At 56.7% G+C, this 1,293-nt stretch overlaps 1 protein-coding gene across 1 annotated transcript; it reads left to right on the top strand.

Annotated features, from left to right (window-relative positions):
• Positions 1 to 590: 590 nt before the first annotated feature.
• J4E83_006412 (uncharacterized protein) lies at positions 591 to 1,151 on the top strand (the record flags this gene model as incomplete). Its single annotated transcript, XM_049333325.1, has 3 exons — positions 591 to 626; positions 693 to 776; positions 825 to 1,151. The coding sequence occupies 3 exons, from the start codon at positions 591 to 593 to the stop codon at positions 1,149 to 1,151; spliced, it is 447 nt and encodes a 148-aa protein (XP_049187501.1).
• Between the last annotated feature and the right edge of the window lie 142 nt (positions 1,152 to 1,293).

Raw genomic sequence — 1,293 nt, 5'->3', positions numbered from 1 at the left:
AGACAGCAACACCCAAGTCTATTACATCACCCAAACTATTCACATCCTGCCTCTACTGAGCGCACTGGACCTTCCGCAACTCTCAGCATCACCACTTTTGTTTTTTGTCTTGTTGCTCGATTGACCTCGTGCAGCATTCCGAGCAGCTGGAACCTCGGGCGATCCAGGCTTATCGCATAGTCGAGCTGGATAGAGGGGCACTCCTCCCACTCCCACCCAAACATCGTCGCTTCAACAGCACCAGAACCACAAGCCAAGCGAGTCATAACACGTCGACGTTGTTGTGTTGTCAGGCAGCAGCAAAGACACACGCCCGAGCTTTGTCGGCACCCAATCGTCAGCGCTGGAAGCCGGATCAATCACATCTATTCACCCTGTCCCTGTCACATAACGGGTAACGGTACTCGCCCAAAGTGGTCAGCGCGAGCCAACGACAGCAACTTTTAAACAAATTGCGACCCTTGACCCTTTTCTGCGTCGACATTACAACAAAGAATCCACACGCCAGACACTCTGCATTTCGCGAGCAGCTGCCCCTCTGACGAACGTCACCTGCGATCCGCAACACCACAATCACCACCACCGCAACCATGAACCCGCACCAGCAGAACAAGGTCGATGTCAGCGTACGTCATAGCCGCACAGAAGCCATGCGCGCCCTCTAGGAATGTGTCCAGCTAACAGCAATTTAGAAAATGTCGGAGCAGGAGGCCAAGCTCTTCCGTCTCTACGGCAAGCTGCCCAACAAGAAGGACTTGCTCCAGAACAAGCTGAAGGTATGAGAGCCTGCGAAACATTCAGAGCCCTGCTAACCATGGCCGCAGGAGCGCAAGTACTTCGACAGCGGCGACTACGCCCTCTCCAAGGCCGGCAAAGCTGGTGACGTCGGCGTCACCCAAGTCGGCCGCGAGCACCCCAACCCCGAAAAGATCCCACACATCGCCCCGCCCACGCCCACCGGCCAGAACGGCAACGGCAATGGCAACGGCCACCGAGACAGCGTCACCGCCAACGGCCAAGGCGAGTTGGCAGGCAGCCCCGTCAAGGAACACACTTTCCTGCACCGCGAGACAAGCCTGAACCGCGAGACCTCCGCGTCAGACTTTGAGAACAACGAGAACGTCGAGGAGGGCGGCGCAGTCAAGGCATAGACGGCATACACCCGTTTGTCGCTAGCACTTCTGCGCGCTCCCCCTTTGTCTTCCTTTTGCTGCACTCATTTGGCGCAACCTTGGATGACGGGTGCCCAAAATGTATACATACGCACCCACCCCTTTTCGAACGGCCTGAACC

This window comes from Alternaria metachromatica (genome assembly GCF_023757995.1).
Source record: "Alternaria metachromatica strain BMP 0045 chromosome Unknown scaffold_14, whole genome shotgun sequence".
NCBI lineage: Eukaryota > Fungi > Ascomycota > Dothideomycetes > Pleosporales > Pleosporaceae > Alternaria > Alternaria metachromatica.
This window is presented reverse-complemented; position numbering and strand designations above follow the sequence as displayed.